The 16,838-nt window shown below is 35.3% G+C and overlaps 1 protein-coding gene across 1 annotated transcript; it reads left to right on the top strand.

The window, feature by feature from the left end:
- Positions 1-4,964: 4,964 nt before the first annotated feature.
- LOC145162714 (disease resistance protein RUN1-like) lies at positions 4,965-16,172 on the top strand. Its single transcript, XM_079081790.1, has 6 exons — positions 4,965-5,062; positions 11,280-12,030; positions 13,156-14,296; positions 14,372-14,695; positions 14,776-15,654; positions 15,734-16,172. Exons 2-6 carry the CDS (start codon positions 11,456-11,458, stop codon positions 15,884-15,886), a joined length of 3,072 nt encoding a protein of 1,023 aa, XP_078937916.1. The 5' UTR covers positions 4,965-5,062; positions 11,280-11,455; the 3' UTR covers positions 15,887-16,172.
- The last annotated feature ends 666 nt before the right edge of the window (positions 16,173-16,838 follow it).

Genomic DNA, 16,838 nt, shown 5'->3' with positions numbered 1-16,838 from the left:
TACATTTACATGTTTTTCTTAAGTTTTAAGGGGGGAATACAAGTAAAATCATCAAGAACACAATTAAACTTTTTCTAACAGATTGCATCAGAAAAGATGGACGTTAATCACGGACTGTTTTGGTCAACTTAAAAATTTTAGTTTTCAAAACTGTTTCAGTTGCAAGTAGTTCAAACTCTTAGCTTTAAAATGACTACTTGCACATCTCCAAATGATTTTTCTACAATTAATGGTGATTTTTACAAAACTGCCTGTCATTTCAGAGGCAAACCCGGACCAGTCTGTGATTATGAACATTTTCACCTCTGTTAGAGATCACTAAAAATCATGATAAAATTCACGAACAAACTAGACTCATATTCCAAACTCTCAAAATTTGCGGATTTGGATTTAGAGCTGTGATGATTTTTCTATAAATTTTCTAAGAACGGTAACAGAAACTGTCTTTAACGAAAAGTTGCTGTTAATTTCATTTCACCTTGTAACATGTTGAGCAAGGTGTATATCTTTATGTGACTATATGTTACTGCAATATATGACATTTTATCTTAATATTTAGACACACATCAGTTTACAAATGGATTTGGTCATATAAAATATAAAGAATAACAAGTGATTATAATCAAAGTACAATCGATACATTCAAACATTAAATAAACTATTTTGAATATAGTTTGCATAGATTACCACGTACTACCCTTGGTTGATAAACTATAATAGGTATAGTTTATGATACATTACATAACACATACATTTAAAAAGGGTACATTTATACAAAGGATATTTTCATTAAGCAAGGTACGGCCATACGGTACCAAGTTTTCATAACACGTAATTCCGTTAATGACTTTGTGAGACATTTACTTCAAATTACCATTAAGTCCTGTATTGTAACCAGAGTCTCCTTGAGGGAGAGCGTGATACTTGTGTATAGATCTATATTGGGTTTGACAAACCCACACCTAAACTGCATGCAACAGTTAGACCGATAGGTCTGGGGTGACAAATGTCATAACATTTCCGACGCCTGAAGAACGTCGTTTTAGGCAACCGTGGTCATAGTATGGTTATAATAAACTCACATAAAGTATTAACAAACATTGGAATTTACGGGGACTTCATTAAAATTTAACGAGTTTATGTCGATTTAAACTTGCATTGTTTTACTATAAATATGACAAATTACTTGTACATTTCGGTCTTTGGGTTTTAAGACTACATTTACACATTAAGGAAAATATTGGATTTGTCTAACACAAATACTACTTTTACAAACGAAAAGCTTATGAACTCACCAACCTTTGTGTTGACACTTTTTCAAACAACTTGTATTCTCAGGAAATCATTAAACAGGTAATCAAGTGCTTTTGAGGATGGGACGCTAAGGCGTCTACTATTTCATATTTTGTCAACATATTGTAATTGATTCGTAAACATGTAATTCATACAATGATGTAACTTTTTCAATTATATATATGTTGGTTGTGTTTGCTTGAATTACTATTACAATTGTTGTTATGATACTATACATGAAGTCCTCCACCCCCGGACGTTTCCGCCATCCTTGGTTTGGGGGTGTGACATAAGAGCATACTTATTTGTTCGGAATGTAGCATCAAATGAGATCACATCTTCAAACTCCTTGTAATATAACTTATCGGTTTCATCCGCCCAAAACATTGCGTTTAACACACTATCAACACATTTATACTCAAATGTGTAGTTAGGTAACTCATCTTTCCTCATGTTCATTTTGTTAACAACTAGATGTGCATCCTTGTCACCTATAATGTTTCCCATCTTCCTTTCTAAAAATTTTATAATCAATTGCTTTAGGGCCAACGTTTTCATAACCTCCTTGCAAACTAGTTTGTAACTTATGTGCCTTTGTTGCACCAATGTTACATGTTGAAGAACGCACTATAAACTCCTTATCTTTATAACTAAGTCGTCGTGCACGTTTGGAATATCGTCTTTCTTCTTTAGTTTCTAGGGGGTGGTTGTGCTTCTCTTCAAACTCATATATTTTACAAGCATTAGTTCGCATATGTAACCATTTAAACTTTATCAATGCCTTGCAGTCCGTGATTCTGAAGTTTGAGTTTCGTTTATTCCTTCCAGTTCCGTCAGGATCCAAAGTGTCAGTTGATCTGTTAGGTATTTTACCCATTTTGTTACACACTACATACCTTTTTTTAATGGTTTTGTCACCAAACCTCGTTACTGTATTTAACCTGACACCAAAACCTGCTTTATCTGCATATAATTTATACATTTCAACCGCCTTTTCAAATGATTGATAAGTAGCATCTACATCTGGCATAAATTCTTTAGGAACAATAGGTTTCCACAACTTGGTTTTCCCACCAGACGAGTCAACAACATTACTATTGAATGATTCCTCTTCAAAATCAGTTCGATATGTACCTGTTTTTTTAGACAACAAAAAACAATAATGCGACATGAGAGACATAATATAAATTTAGATCAATTACGTATTCATAAACTAAACAATTTTCTAATCATAATCAACATGTGTGAAACAGTAATCAAAATTGAAGTGTTTACTCATTTTAAAATACACAGAACTATGTCAAAAGATTTAAATCATTATCATATATGATTGTTACGCATAATCACCAATGCTTATCAAACGTAAGAAACATTGTATTAAACTTACGAATCAATGTACAACAATTTGTGATATACACCAGCATTAACTAATTAATACATAAAACGTATATGATTAATCGTATACAAATATGTACTGAATAAATGACACGTCTTATTCATCATATACATAAATTCAATGCTGATTATAATACACGAACTGTATTTAAAATATGTTGATATTGTTACCTTCACTAGCATTATCAGATAATTGAATTCTTCCGTTGTATTGATCATCCGAATGATAGAAATCGTCTTCATGATATTGATTATTGTCGAATGCTTCGTCGCCATAATGATCATCATGTTCGGTATCATCGCTACTGTAATCAAAACAGTCCGACATCGAAAATTTGGGTTAACAAATTCCTACGTTGTTATCTTCAACCATAATCGATGTTACAGATACAATTGTCGATTGACTAAATCACGAATCGTATATTGGAAACCGTATCTTCAATTCAACGATAACTATGGAATATCCCTTAATTATAGGTAAATAATAATGGATAATATATTGATTATTAATGGTATTATATTAATTAAAAATTATATTAAATACAAATTTACTTAAATACCCTAATAAAATGATTGGCTGATAAGTGTTCTCGCATTCTCAACCTTTTAGGTGTTCTCAATTGATCCTACTCTATATATATATATATATATATATATATATATATATATATATATATATATATATATATATATATATATATCGGGTACCCATCGGGGCCGGTTTCGGGTATGGGTATGGGTACCCTACAGGTAGAACCAACCCCGTAATACTCATCCCCGTCCCCTATCAACTCAGAGATTTACCCGGTCAACTCGGGTTAGGGTTTCGGGTACCCATCAGGATGGTTTTTTTTTTTTGCAGACTTGGTCATGATGTAGGGAAAAAGACATAAACTTTCAAAATTTGTCAGATTTGGTCCCTGAGGTTTAGTCTAATGGTAGAAGACACCCTTGGCCAGAATTTCTTAACATATATGGTTTCTGAAAATAACGAAATCGATCCTGAACTTATAATTCCTGATTTATTTAAGTAAATGGATTTATTTAATAATCATAACAATTATTAAACCTTATTTATTTATATAATTAATTACTTGACCAATATGTAGCAGAAATCCTATAAATGTATTTTTTAAATTAATTAAAACTCTAATGACTCCTCGTTCTTTATAGCTAATTATTATATTTATATTCCTCAAAGAAAAGTTTACACCGAAACAGAGTGTTACAATGTGGCTAAAATTGAGAAATAAAAAGGTGGGCAGAAAAATAAAAATATCGAAAGGATTGGGGTTAAAATTGGAAACGGTAAAAGATGATGGGACCAATGGTGTTTTAAAAACCAATTTATTGTCAAAACAAACAAAAATAGGGCCAACATGAAAGTCCTGAAAGTTTTGACACAATTAAACCAAAGTAATTCTAAATATTTTTTTATAAATTTTGTAAAATAAATATTCATAAATGTTTTAAACTTAATCGTAACACCTTAATGTTTTAAGTTTTTTTTTTTTTTCAAATGAAAGTATTTCTAATTATTTTAAACTTCTATTATTTAAAAACATCTTCGTATAAAAAACTTGTATGAAATTTGTGTAAAGTGTAAAAAGAAGATTTTGCAAAAGGTTGTAAAACAAGTTGAACAACTTTATAAAGGAAAGTAATTATAAACATTTTGAATCTGTAATATTTGGAAAAAAAAATTGAAAAGTTATTTGGAAGTTGTACAAAAGTGTTAAAACATTAAGAAAAAAATAAACCATGCAAGTTTAGAATGTTGCATTAAAAACATATAACATGTTTTTTTTTTAAATTAATAAAAGATTATAAAAAAGTTGTAAGATTTTTTTAAAAAAGTTCATAAAAAGTTTAAATATAGGAGCGACATAAAAATGTATGGACTATATTCGTAAAAAAAGTATAAAGTTTTGACTATTCCTAATAAAATTTAAAACCTAAGCTAAAAAATGGAAAATTGAGATGTGAGCTGTGACACTAGGTAGAATACTAAAAAGTCAAAAACATTTTCATAATATTTTTTAGATTTGTTATTAAGCAGATGGATAATCACAGGGTTCTGCAACGTCCTCCAACTCGCTGTCTGCTCACTTTGACTTTCTATGCGGGACAAGCTGAAGACTTTTTCAATTGACTTTTTCTCCAAAAGCAATTTAAGCCCTTTATATAGTATTAACCCAATTATAAAATTTGCACTGGCTTTTTCAATTGACCTCTTCTCCTCATATGTTTACTTGAAAGAATAAAAGGAAAAACAATACTCCTGATTCCTGAAACAACTTGATCTATAGATTTCAGTCATCTTCTTCTCTATATATCATCGCTGCTTCAGGTCTCCTTTTCTTCCTTTAGGCAGGTAACTATGAAGCCACATTCTTACAAGTTAGTTTCAGATATTGTTTCACAATTTCATCTTATTAATCATAAATATTATTATAATCACAGTGGGAACTTCTTCAACCCTCCAAAATTGCTTCCTCAATTCCTTTATATTTTCTAATTTATAAACACGATTTTTTACATTGAATTCTTTTAAAAGGATGTTATCTGATCCTTAATTGTAAGCTAGACCTTCATAACGAACAAACTTCAATATTCGATTTTTCAAAATGGGTGTTTTACTTTGAAGTTTCATCTAGTATAGAGTTTGACTTGAACCCTTAGAAAGGGCATGGCTTGTTTGTTGGTTTAAGTCAGTAAAAGAGCCTCAGAGGTATTTTCGGAAGTTTTTATCTAAATAGTTTTTCTTCCAGTTTTTAGAGTTAGACTAGGATACCTTTTGCTTTGTTTATCCCCTGTTCTTCTGTTTCTTTTACCTTGATGCACAAGGTGCAAACTGAAAGCAGTCCCTGTGATTGTATTAGCAACTCTCTGATTACATTGTTAGTTTCATAAACATATCATATGGAAAAAAAAAACCTATGAATTTTAGTTGAAATCCTTTAGATATGACGATACTAGATCTAGTGATAGAGAAATTTACATTTAAAAAGGTTGTTGTTGCTAATTTTTGGGATCTGTATGTCAAGAAACTTTCATGGGAGGCAATAGTGGATCTTTTAGTTGTATCTCTAGTATAAAACAATTGTATAGACACAGACAAATATATATATCAAAATAACTCTTTGATTGATTGGAAATATAACTCAAAAACCAATTACATATATATGTGTATATGTCTATGTATGTTGCTGTGTTTATTTTGGTGTGTTTACCCTCTTGGTAATACATTGAATATATAGGATTGATAGAATCATTTTAATCCTATAATTAATAACATGAGACCCAACCACTTGTTGGTGTCCCTTACTTTGTTCCAGAAATTGTTAGCCTTTTAGGAGTGGAAGACATGGGTAGAGGGAGATGATGACTTAAGATTCCAACAATCACCCCCGAATCTCTAAGTCCTTCTAGAGATTCCCGATCACCGCCAATCTTTAAGTCCTTCTAAAGATGTCTTCGATCCCGATCAAGTCCCGCATTGTCTTGAACTTGGTTCGAGCCAATGGTTTTGTGAGAATGTCTGCCTTTTGTTCTTCACCTGGAATGTACTTCACCTCCACTTGTTCCTTTTCAACACACTTACGAATGAAGTGAAACCTCGTGTGAATGTGTTTGCTTCTTCCGTGAAAAACAGGATTCTTCGTGAGTTCGATAGCTGACTTGTTATCAACTCTTAGGACCACCTTCTCTTGTGCTTTGTTCATGATTTCGCCTAGCAAATCTTGAAGCCATATTGCTTGACATGCAGCCGCAGTTGCAGCCATGAACTCCGCCTCGCAAGATGATAAAGCAACAGTATCTTGCTTTTGAGAACACCATGTTATTGGAGACAACCCATAGTAGAAAATGTGACCGGTTGTGCTTCTTCCGTCGTCCGGGTCGACATTGTGACTACTATCGCTGTAACCAATGATCCGGTTTTGCCCCATCCTCTCGTACTTGATTCCATGTGACGTTGTTCCACGTAAGTACCTTAGGATGTGTTTGATTGCAACACCATGTGATTCTCTTGGATTTTGCATGTATCGACTAACAACTCCAACCGCATATGCCATATCGGGTCTTGTCTGCAAGAGATATCTAAGGCATCCTACCAACTTTCGGTAGTGTGTCGGGTCGATTTCGGGTTCATCTTCGGCCTTCGACATTTTGGTTCCTGGATCCATGGGAATGTGGGTCGGATTGCAATCGTGTAAACCGGCTTCTTTTAGAATGCGTCTAGCATACGCTTCTTGGTTTATAGTAATCCCTGATTCTTCTTGTTTGACTTCAATGCCCAGGTAGTAAGTTAATCTTCCAAGATCAGACATCTCGAAGTTCTTGGACATTTCAAATTTGAACCTTTTGATCATGCTCAAATTTGTACCTGTGACAAACAAATCATCAACATAGATTGCTAAAATTAGCAAGTTGGATCCTTCGTTCTTCCGGTACACCGATGGTTCTTTCATGCACTTATGAAATTTCATTCCTTTCAAAATCCCATCAAGTTTTGTATTCCATGCTCTCGGTGCTTGTCTAAGACCATATAGTGCTTTTGAGAGACGGTACACCTTGTGCTCGTCGCCTTTCCTTATGTAGCCTTCCGGTTGATACACATAGACGGTTTCTTTCAACTCTCCATGTAAGAAAGTCGTCTTGACATCCAAGTGGTGAAGCTCCCATCCATTGGTAGCGGCTAAGGCAATGAGAAACCGTATGGTTTCGATGCGAGCTACTGGAGCAAATACTTCTTGAAAGTCAATACTAGGTTGTTGTACGTACCCTTTAGCAACCAACCTCGCCTTGTGTTTGTTTATGGTGCCATCTGCATTTTTCTTCAGCTTGAACACCCATTTGAGTCCAATGGGCTTCACCCCCATAGGTTTGTTTACGAGAGACTAAGTATTGTTCTTGTTGATTGAATTGATCTCTGTATTCATGGCTTTGACCCACTCTGGTTCTTTCTTCGCCTCTTCAACCGATACCGGCTCGTCATTGGTTGCTAGGAGAAGTTCTTCAATTTCATCAACATAAAGTACATAATCTCGTAATCGAATTGGAAGCACCTTTTGTCTTGTGGGTCTTTGGTTTTGAACATTGTTCACGTTGTTGTTGATCGGACTTGGTTGCTCATTTTCTTGTACCTCCACTCCGTCTTCAATCTCGTGATCCGATTCGTTTGGTTCGTTGTTTACTTCGTTTCCTTGGTTGTTGTTTGCCTTATCTTCCGGTAAATCCCATGGTACTATGAATGATCCTGGTTCTTCATTGTCAGGTGTAGCTTCGTTAACCCAATTCCATCCTTTGGTTTCATTAAAAATAACGTCTCGACTTACGATTATTTTTTGTGTAACCGAGTTAAATAACCGATAGGCTTTTGTACCCGGTTCAGAACCAAGATGAACCAATGGTCTTGATCTTGCATCCAATTTTTTCACGTTTACCGGTTCAACTTTTGCATACGCTAAACACCCAAAGATGCGTACGTTCTCCAAATTAGGTTTTCTTTTATACAACTTCTCGTACGGAGTTGTATCACCAAGTACTCTTGTGTAAACACGGTTGATCAGATTTGTGGAATGTTTTACCGCTTCTCCCCATAGATAGTTTGGAACATGCATCGCCTTCATGATACTTCGTGTCATGTCCATAAGTGTTCTGTTTCTTCGTTCCACAATACCGTTTTGTTGTGGTGAATATGGGGCGGTAAGATGGCGTTTGATTCCATTCATATCACAAAAGGAATTAAACTCGAGCGAAGTAAACTCACCTCCTCGATCACTTCGAAACACCTTTAAAGACTTTCCGAGCTCATTCTCCGCCAAAGCTTTAAATTTTTTGAAGTGTAAAAACGCCTCATTTTTCTCTTTTAAGAGAAAAATCCACATATACTGTGAAAAATCGTCAATTAGTGTGAAAATGTATCGATTTTGACCCTTCGTTGACGGTGTTATCGGACCACATAAATCACCGTGAACTAGCTCCAATGGCCGTGTTGCTTTGTACGTCGTCATTAATGGAAATGACTTTCTTGTTTGCTTGCCAACCAAACAAGATTCACACAATTGATTTTCACTGTCAAAATGGGGTAGCCCTTTGACTAGACCTTTCTTGGACGTCTTTTTCATTGACTCGAAATTGATGTGTCCAAGTCTTGCATGCCAGCGCCACGTGTCTTCACTCAGTCTTGTATGAAGGCAAATAGGTACTCCAATAGGCAACTGTATTTTATAAAGGCGATTTGGAGTTCTTTGTACCTTCATTAATAAGCAGTTGTCGGCATCATGCATCGTCAAATAGTTGTCTTTCATCCGAATATCACACCCGGCTTCGGTTGCTTGTCCGAGACTGAAAATATTATTTTTCAAATCCGGAATGAAATAAATCTCCGTTATCAATCGTTGTTGCCCCGATTTTCCTTGGAAAACAATTGAGCCTTTCCCTTTTATTTCGACACACGAATTATCACCGAATTTGACCTTTCCGGTTATTCCTTCGTCGAGTTCAGAGAAAAATGAACGATTTCCCGTCATGTGATTACTTGCCCCGTTGTCCAAATACCACACATCGTTTTCTTGTGAGTTGTATCGAGACGGTATCACCTTCTCTTCGTTCAAAAATACGGACTCGTGTAGAAATACTGTTTCATCGGCATCGTCGTGTTCAGTAAAATTACTTTCTTGGAATTTTTGGGTTCGGTCCGGACATTTGGATGCGTAATGGCCCGATTTATCGCATCTGTAACAAATAATTTTTGACAGATCTTTTTTCGGGTTACGGTTCGAGTCCGAATTAGAATTGGGCCGGTTATTGGGCTTATTATTGTTTTGGGCCGAATTGGGTCTATTTCCTTTTGGGCCTGACCCACTGGATCCTACTGACCCGGATCCACCACCCGACCCGCTTGACCCATTTCGATTAAAGCCTCCCGACTCGGTGCCATTAGAACCCTTCCCCCGTTTTCCCCAATTCGTCTTCCCCGACGATCCAGAACTTCCACCGCCATCACTTCTCCATCCACCACCACCACTCGTTCTAGCCATCAACGCCTTTTGTTGCCCGTCTCCGCCTTCATCTGCTTTGATTCTTTCTTCATACGCTTTCAGGCGCCCTACGACATCATCGAAGGTTACTGTCTTCAAGTCTAGTACTTGCTCGAGGGAGGCAGCGATTTGTATGAATCGATGAGGTACTACCGTCAAGAGTTTCTTCACGAGTCTCGTTTCTCCGATGGGTTCTCCCAGTGACGCTGACTTCGAGGCGATTCCAGCGAGTTTTCCGGCGAAAGCATCTATCGTCTCTGTCTCCTGCATCTTCAGTCGGTCTAGATCGGCGGTGAGGGTTTGAAGTCGAGCTTCTTTTACTCTGTCGGCTCCAACATGTCGAGCTTTAATAGATTCCCAGAGGACCTTTGCTCTATCGACGTCCCCTATCTGCATTATCAGGCTCTCAGGGATTGCTTGATATAGCAATCCCATGGCAAGGTAATTTTTCTCTTCATTCTCTTCTCCTGGTTCAATTACTGACCAGCTTCTATGTATTCGCAGGACTACTTTCATACGGAGGGACCAGACCATGTAATTGGTCTGGTTTAGCATTGGGCAAGCGACTGTGGTTGTTCCGACTTCTTTGATTCTCGTCGGAGGAGCAGCAGCACCCCCACTTCTATCATCTTCAATATCGGACATATTAAACAGATAAGCTTCCTTGTTTTCTCAGTTCCCTTTGACTGATTTCAAGGCTCTGATACCAAGTCTAGTATAAAACAATTGTATAGACACAGACAAATATATATATCAAAATAACTCTTTGATTGATTGGAAATATAACTCAAAAACCAATTACATATATATGTGTATATGTCTATGTATGTTGTTGTGTTTATTTTGGTGTGTTTACCCTCTTGGTAATACACTGAATATATAGGATTGATAGAATCATTTTAATCCTATAATTAATAACATGAGACCCAACCACTTGTTGGTGTCCCTTACTTTGTTCCAGAAATTGTTAGCCTTTTAGGAGTGGAAGACATGGGTGGAGGGAGATGATGACTTAAGATTCCAACAGTATCCAGAATGGTATTTGGTGTTGATTTGTTTGTGGGTTAATTAAATCAAAATAGGGACATTATAGTTTAAATAAATTAGTTGGTTCAAAATAAGAGCAGTCTCTCTCTGCTTGATTCCCGTATGTCCCTTGCATACAAAACTGAGTTTAGCACTAATTAAGCTATGAATGTCCTTTAAACACAAAAATTAAATCGAGGGTTAAAACACACATATAAACATTATGCAATATATAGCTCCAATATCAACTCTAAACTTAAAATTTGGGGATAAATATTTGCATATTAACACGATTAGAGTTCATATAATGAGATTTAAAGATTTTCTAGGTGTATTGGTTCACATGGAAAACTTTGGAGATGCATATGTATTGTATGTTAATTACCTAAAAAATTTGTTTTGCAGAATTCAAAGGTATTAATATTATTATTATTACTACTAAAATTATTGAGGTTTAAATTCTTTGATAAGAGTTACATTGCATATTGTAAATACTAATAATTTGGATTTTTTTTGTAGAGGCAGTATGTACTGGATCCTGACATTGAAGCACAAGTGAGGAAAGCATATGAAACCAACTTTACATTATCGATAACATGTGGAGGAGTTTCAAAGCTTACTTAGACACACCCTTAAGTTCAAATAAATACTCAAAATCGTGAGAAGGGTGAAGAGTCATCAACACATAACTCATAATGGTTCTTCTATCTGAACTTCCAGAAGGATCTTCATCTTCTTCGTCAACTCATGGCCATAGCTCACTAACTCATGTTCATAATTCATCAACTCAGGATCATAGATATGATGTATTTTTAAGTTTTAGAGGTGTTGACACTCATCTTAGTTTTACTAATTATCTTTATGAGGCTCTTATAGATGCCAATATCACTACCTTCATGGATGATGAAGAGATTGAAACAGGGGAAGATCTGAAACAGGAATTGGAGAGTGCAATTAAGGCATCTCGGGCTTCTATTATTGTGTTGTCTAAAAATTACGCTTCTTCAACATGGTGCCTTGATGAATTAGTATTGATCCTTGAGCAGCGTATGAAATCCAACCATATTGTCATCCCAATATTTTATCATGTGGAGCCCACCCATGTCAGGAAGCAACAAAGTAGCTTTGGAGATGCAATGTCTAAGCATAAACAGAAAATGGATGAAGAGACAGATGAAAATAAAAGAAGTCAATGGGCTCAAAAGATAGACCGATGGAATAAAGCACTTATCAAAGTTGCTAATTTAAAAGGGAATGACGTAAATGACAGGTAACCACATATCCAACCTTATGAAAAATGTCAATATAATCTTCACCCTATGCATTTCGGTAAGTTTGTTAATATCATCGAATAGACATATAATTCATATAGTAGGATAACTAAGATGCACAAAGTTGAATCCATGTTATCTGATCTGATAAATCAATTTATATAGATATATTAACTATTCTGATATTTTTTACACATTTTTCATGCATTTATTTATTTTAAACAACTCCTAATCTAATCCTAAACTACACCAGTGTCTCAAGCGAGACTTGCAACATCAACCCGTTGGAGGAGGAATACCTTTTCCAACTCCTGATACCTCTAGGCGATAAGCCCTTTGGTTTCTGCATATAGTATTTAAAACAGGAAGACACAACAATAAGAAAGGAAGAGATCATGCCACATCATATACATAACGGTTTTAGGTTAAGTAGCTGCATTATTTGGTCCTAATTTAAAATATTGTTGTATATTATATATAACATTGTTGCATACGCCGGGAAAAAGACGAAATGTTGTTGCATGAATAACTAATTAACCCTTTTATTAAAACCAAATTTTGAATACGTTCCTATACATCTACTATTAATACTTATGTTGTAAATAGTAAAGGATAACCTGTAAATAGTAAAGGATAACCTCCTAGTTTTTTTTTCTAACTTCCCACATTGATAGTTAAGTTTGATAGTCTTGTAGAAACATAGTGAAGTTATCAGCCCTATTAGTGAAAACTTGTATTACATTGGTAGTTTTGGTCTTATTATACATAAATATTTTTGACCTTACACATTAGATATGTATATGGTTAGAATGAAAAGACTATATGGTTTGATGCAAAGAACTTAATTAAAAGTTTAAAACTAATAATTGTTCTGAAAGAAATAGATTTGTGGAATATTATTTTCTCATTGATAAAGAGATTAAACCCTCATTTATAAATCATCTAGTACCTAGAACAGGAAATATAAATAAAGTAACCTAAAAACAAATAAACCATATTCTACATATATCAAACAACACTTGTGATATAATTTTGATTTGGATCTTTATATAAATTAGATCTCCAAATATGATTTGTTAGTTTTGTGGATTGTGTTTTGTAATTTTTATTAAATCAAGTTTCAGGTTTGAGATGGAGTTTATTGAAGAAATTGTGAAGGAAATCTACCGTAGATTACGTGTAACCTTAGGGACTGTTCGACCACTACTTATTGGGATGAATGATTCCATTAACTTTGTAACTTCATGGTTGAAAGATGGATCCTCACATACAGCAGACATACTCACTATTTCAGGTATAGGTGGAATCGGGAAAACATCTTTAGTCGAACATGTCTATGGCCTATGTTGGCGTGAATTCCACACAAGCAGCTGTATTGAAGATATTGGTAGGAGATGTGCTGGAAAGTATAATGGGCTGCTTGATGTACAAAAGCAACTGTGTGCTGACATTTCAAAAACATGTCCAATTCAAGTTTTTAATGTTTCAAAATACACATCAATGATAGAGAATGCAGTAGCTCGAAAAAGGGTGTTTCTTGTTCTTGATGATATCAATAGTATTGATCAGTTGGATGCATTACTTGGAAGAAAAGGTTTTCATTCTGGAAGCAAAGTTATAATAACAACAAAGGACAGATGGATGACAGAGAGTTGTGCACTATTCAAAACAAATAGTAAAGCCAAGCATGTAGAACACTTCCTTGAAGGCATATCTAGTATTGAATCACAACAACTTTTGTGTTCCCATGCATTCATGTGTAACCATCCCAAGGCTGGTTATGAAGAGGTGTCAGATAAGCTTGTGAAGTACTGTCAAGGACATCCATTGGCTCTTGAAGTTTTGGGCAAGTCTCTACATAATCGGGATGTAGCATATTGGGAAGGGTGCATGGAAGGGCTAAAGGAAGAAATTAGTTCCCCTGTAAATAATATCTTGAGAATGAGCTTCGACTCTTTGCCAACCAAAAACGATAAGGACTTGTTAAAGCATATTGCTTGTTTTTTTGTTGGAATAGATAGAGATGTTACCGAAACAATATTAGAGGCATGTGATATAAACACAAGATCCGGAATCAGGAATCTCATTGACAGATGTCTTCTTAGTATTGGATGGAATAATGAATTGAAGATGCATCAGTTGGTTCAAGAGATGGTAAGATTTGAAGTACGTCTTGAATCACCTGACAAGCCATGGAAGGGAAGTCGATTATGGTGTCATAAGGAGTCATTCAGAGTGTTGAAACAAAAAAAGATAAGAGGACATGTATGCTTCGGTAGTGTGCAAGTCCAAAAAAATTGTATTGCCTAATTCGTTTGTTTGCATTTTGTTTCTTCTTAGGGCAAGGGAAATCTTCTAGGCCTTTCCCTCGACATGCGCATGGTTGAGAAAGAGAAGTTAGGAGGATCATTTGAGCTGAAGACAAGTGCCTTCACTAACATGGATAATCTTATTATGCTACAACTCAACTATGTGCACATGCATGGGTCTTATGAGAACTTTCCAGGAGAAATAAGATGGTTATGTATGCATGGGTTTCATTCAAAGTCTATACCTTTCAGCTTACCTATAGAGAATCTTGTTGCTCTTGACATGTCATATAGCAATATTGAATCATTTGTTGGTTGTTATAGTAATCCACAACAACTTGAGAAGAGGCAAATGGTAAACTTAACTTCATTTATTGTTCATCCATGTGAGTTGATAAAATTCAATACTATACTAACTTATTTCCATTTTTGTAGTTATGCTTGAAAGAGAAAAGGTTGTTTGGTTCACTGAAGATTCTTAATTTAAGTTTCTGCAAACAACTTCATAGTGTTGGCGACTTTGACCAACTCCCTGCGCTTGAGAGGTTAATACTTAGAAATTGCATTGGTTTGGGTGATGTTTGTGAATCAATTGGGCATTGTGTTGAACTTATCCTCATTGATCTCAGCTACTGCAAGAAGCTTGAACAACTTCCAAGAAATATAGGAATGTTAGAGAAGGTTAAAACAATGTTGCTAGATGGTTGTAATCTTGGTGAATCTCGAATCAAGAATATGGATATGGATTCACTGGAAATACGCACGGTTAACAACATTGGCATAAACAAAGCCTTCACGGGTTCTATACCCCTTGAGTTAAAGTCCTTTACAATGTCTTTACCGGGGTCTTTAGTAAGGTTGTCACTTGCAAATAATAATTTGTCCCATGAATCCTTTCCCATGGACTTTAGTCGCCTATCCATGTTAAAGCATTTATCTTTAGATCGTAATCCTATCAATTCCATGCCCAGTTGTGTGAGAACCCTTCCTAGGCTTGAGGTACTTACCATGAACGACTGTAAAAAATTGAAGTCGGTCGAGTATCCTCCACGTACACTAAAGGAATTGTTGCTTAATCGTCATTATTTGTATTCTATTCTAGAAAAAGTTGTATTTGATCTAGAAATGTCCTCACTCCGGTTATCAATAGACTGGTTATCTTCTTCATTTGGTTCGTATGAAATTGAAGGTATGGTCAAAATCCAAGCAATGGTGAGTGTTGAGGCAAAGCTATTACGTAGCTTGGGTTGGAGTAGTTTAGACTTCCTCAACGAAAGGCGTGTGGGAACTAATTCTTCAGAATCTGAAATCCAGGTTTTGTCTAGTTAACTTAACTGTCTATGTTTATGTGAATACGTATAATATAATTATTATGGTGGTTTGTATTCGGCAGATGATGATTTATGAATTTGGAATATTCAGCACGGTTTATGAGGCGGAGGAGATGCCGAGGTTTAACCACAGTGCACAACACCCAATTTGCTTATGCTTTGTTCTCTTCGCGATACGGATCTCGGTACTCGGGAATACTTGTATACTTTTATAAAAATACTTATATTTTAAAAGCATACTTTTAGTTTTAGAGCTCTTAGGCCCCTTAGTGTTTATAGTTGTATACCATGTAAGGTTCGGTATACTTAGTTCACTATAAACAAGGGCTCTGATACCAATCTGTCACACCCCGAAACCGATGGCGGAAACGTTCCGGGGCGGATGTGACGTCATGTAGAGTATCACAACCAATGTACATAGCAAGCATAGTAAACACAACCATTACATTACATAAGAAAGTTTTACATTTGTTTGAAAATAAAGTACTACAAGTTTTCTTAGATACATTGGTTAGAACAAAGTAAAGACGAGTCTTCTATATGCTCCGTCTTCTCAAAAAGAAACTGGTAGGAGTACCTGTCTATGGATGCCCTGAGAATGCAAGCAGTTTTAAAATATCAGCATAAAGCTGGTGAGTTCATAAGCGGTTTGTTTTCTGGAAAAAAAGATTCAGTTTCCTTTAGTTTCATGAAAAGTTGATATCCAAGAAAATCCCGTATTTTCTTATAAAAGTAGTTTGGTTATCCCTTTTGTTACACGAGTTGAATTTTGAAAACCCTGCAAGTTTCCTTATGAAAATATGGATTGAAATCTCGTTAGATGTGCCATACAACCTTGTTTATGAAAAGTTTCGTTATCCCAAGAAAACCCTATGTTTTCTTATGTAAAGCATTCGTTGGTTATCGGTTCTGAAATGATGTGTACAAGTACCTACCATACTTGTATCGTTTGAGTGAAACATACTGAATGACTGGTATCCCGTAGTAAGCGTATTAGTTTTGACACGTACACAAAACTAATAAGTAGGTAGTGAACTAGTAGTAATTAAATTCAGGTATTACTAGAAGGTTAGTTCACTAGGTTCGTTATTACTTTATTAGTAAAATTCCATTATCTAAGTTGCGAGTTCCATAACCATACGATAGACTAGACATGGCAATAAGTGG

Source organism: Lactuca virosa, chromosome 1 (assembly GCF_052849685.1).
Source record: "Lactuca virosa cultivar CGN04683 chromosome 1, Lactuca_virosa_CGN04683_v6, whole genome shotgun sequence".
Classification (NCBI taxonomy): Eukaryota; Viridiplantae; Streptophyta; class Magnoliopsida; order Asterales; family Asteraceae; genus Lactuca; species Lactuca virosa.
Note: the sequence above shows the minus strand (reverse complement) of the source record. Positions and strands in the feature narration are given on the sequence as shown.